This window comes from Nannochloropsis gaditana (assembly GCF_000240725.1).
Source record: "Nannochloropsis gaditana CCMP526 unplaced genomic scaffold scaffold648, whole genome shotgun sequence".
Taxonomy (NCBI): Eukaryota; class Eustigmatophyceae; order Eustigmatales; family Monodopsidaceae; genus Microchloropsis; species Microchloropsis gaditana.
Window position 1 is genome coordinate 4,488 of NW_005803305.1, and position 2,008 is coordinate 6,495.

At 57.5% G+C, this 2,008-nt stretch overlaps 2 protein-coding genes across 2 annotated transcripts; both read left to right on the forward strand.

The window, feature by feature from the left end:
• Positions 1–15: 15 nt before the first annotated feature.
• On the forward strand, positions 16–336 carry NGA_0452000 (uncharacterized protein; the record flags this gene model as incomplete). Its single annotated transcript, XM_005854022.1, has 1 exon — positions 16–336. One exon carries the CDS (start codon positions 16–18, stop codon positions 334–336), a length of 321 nt encoding a protein of 106 aa, XP_005854084.1.
• Positions 337–812: 476 nt separating this feature from the next.
• Positions 813–1,538, forward strand: ISPF (2-C-methyl-D-erythritol 2,4-cyclodiphosphate synthase; the record flags this gene model as incomplete). Its single annotated transcript, XM_005854019.1, has 1 exon — positions 813–1,538. One exon carries the CDS (start codon positions 813–815, stop codon positions 1,536–1,538), a length of 726 nt encoding a protein of 241 aa, XP_005854081.1.
• Between the last annotated feature and the right edge of the window lie 470 nt (positions 1,539–2,008).

Sequence of the window (2,008 nt, forward strand, 5' to 3'; positions counted from 1 at the left end):
CCGGGGGAGGCGCGCATGGCCAAAGCGGCGGGGACGACGCCGGAGGAGCGGGCCTCGTTCGGGCGGCTCCTGGAAGGCGCGGGCATGGTCGACTCCTTTCGGCACTACCACCCCGACGTGACCGGTTGCTACTCCTACTGGTCCATGCGCGCAGGGAACCGGCCCTACAACCGAGGCATGCGCCTTGATTACTTTCTGGCGAGTAAAAACATGCTGCGGGGAGGGGATGAGGGTGGAGGGGTGCCGCGGCTGCTCGATTCTTTTATATTGGATCAGGACCCTGCCGTGTCCAAGTTGAGTGACCATGCCCCTGTGGGCGTGCTGCTGGAAGTGTGAAGCGCGCACGTCGGGGTCCTGACACTCTCAGAATGCAAAATGCAAAGCATAACCAAACAAATTGTACAATCATACGCGACGTAAGCCCCATGCTGTACGCGACAACGAATTTTTTAAAAAATGACCTTCTCGTGTTAAACTCTGTAAAGTATCAAATTTTCTTTTTCAATTGTATAGTATCGATCTTTTTTCCGGACGGGGAGGTTGAAGAGGATTCATCCGTTTCTCTTGGCTTCTCATGCAATTGGCTTACTTCCACGATCTGAAGGGCCACGAAACATGAACGACCAAATTGCCTGAAAAATGTGGTAGTTTTTGGGTTTATTTATGATCTAAGCGCGTTGCAGGCGTTTCCTCACGAGTCAGAGGAGCACCCCTTCAGCATTCGAGGACCAGACATCCTCTACTCACTCTTACCACGGCCATCGCCGACACACAACACATTTCCATTGTCATGCTGCTTTCTAGGCATCAAAATGTACAATCGTCAAGTCATTTTTGTCTTATCCCAGCTGCCGCGCCGGCAGATCTTCCTCCTCATCTGCCTCATCTCATCGGCCCTGGCCTTCGTACGGCCTGCGACCGTGGCCCTACACAATCAATCTCCACATTTGCAAGGGCGGGATGGCATTCACGATGCTACGGCAGCCACGTCGACGCCTCCAAGGAAAGGTGCACCGCGCATGTCGGCTTATTCAGAGCCTGTCCCGCAGGCCACAGACCCGCCTTTCCGCATCGGCCACGGTTTTGACATCCATAGACTGGAAGCGGGGCTGCCATTGGTGATAGGGGGCGTCAAAATCGAGTTTGAAAAAGGGTCGGCCGCGCACTCGGACGGAGATGCCTTGTACCACTCGGTGACGGACGCGATTCTGGGAGCCATCGGCCTGCCCGACATCGGACAACTCTTCCCGGACACCGACCCGAAATGGAAGGGGGCGGACTCGGCGCAGTTCATGAGGGAGGCGCGCCGGCTCATGACGCTGAGAGGCTACCGCATCGGGAACGTGGACGTGACCTTGATCTTGCAGAAGCCCAAGGTGAAGGACATCAAACCGCAGATGAAGGCGAATCTGGTGGAGCTGCTAGGGACCGAGGAGAGCCGCGTGAACATCAAGGCACGCACACACGAGCACGTGGACAGCGTGGGCGAGTCTAGGAGCTGGGTGGTACACGTGGTCATACTCTTGGAGAAGGTCTGAAGGGCAAGGAAAGGGTTCAGCGTGCCGGGGGTGACGGTGCTTTGTTTTCTTGAGACACATTACCACCTTATAATCCATAGCAAAGGCACACACCGTCAAAACCCTCGCTTTCCGCCTCCTCCTTGCTTTCCCTCCCTCTTTCCCTCTTTGCCCCTTCCTGGGGGAAACGTTTCTAGAAAGACGATGTCCGCTGTAGGGAAAGGGGGGGGGGGAGGCCGGAAGGCGGGGCTCGAAGCAGGCAGAGGGCCGGGTCCTGGGGGGACTGAGGCTGGGCGAGGGTGTGCGAGGCCAGCGGCAGGACCTCGCTCGGCCCCACCCCCGCCCGCTCCATGTGTTTCTCCGTCCTGCCCGCTTCCCCTCCTTCCGCCCCGCCTTCCCTCCCTCCCTCCACCCCTCTTACGCCCGCCGCAGCTCTTCCCGTAAGTACTTTATGACACACATTTCTGAGAGTACGAAGGGAGGGCATCCTC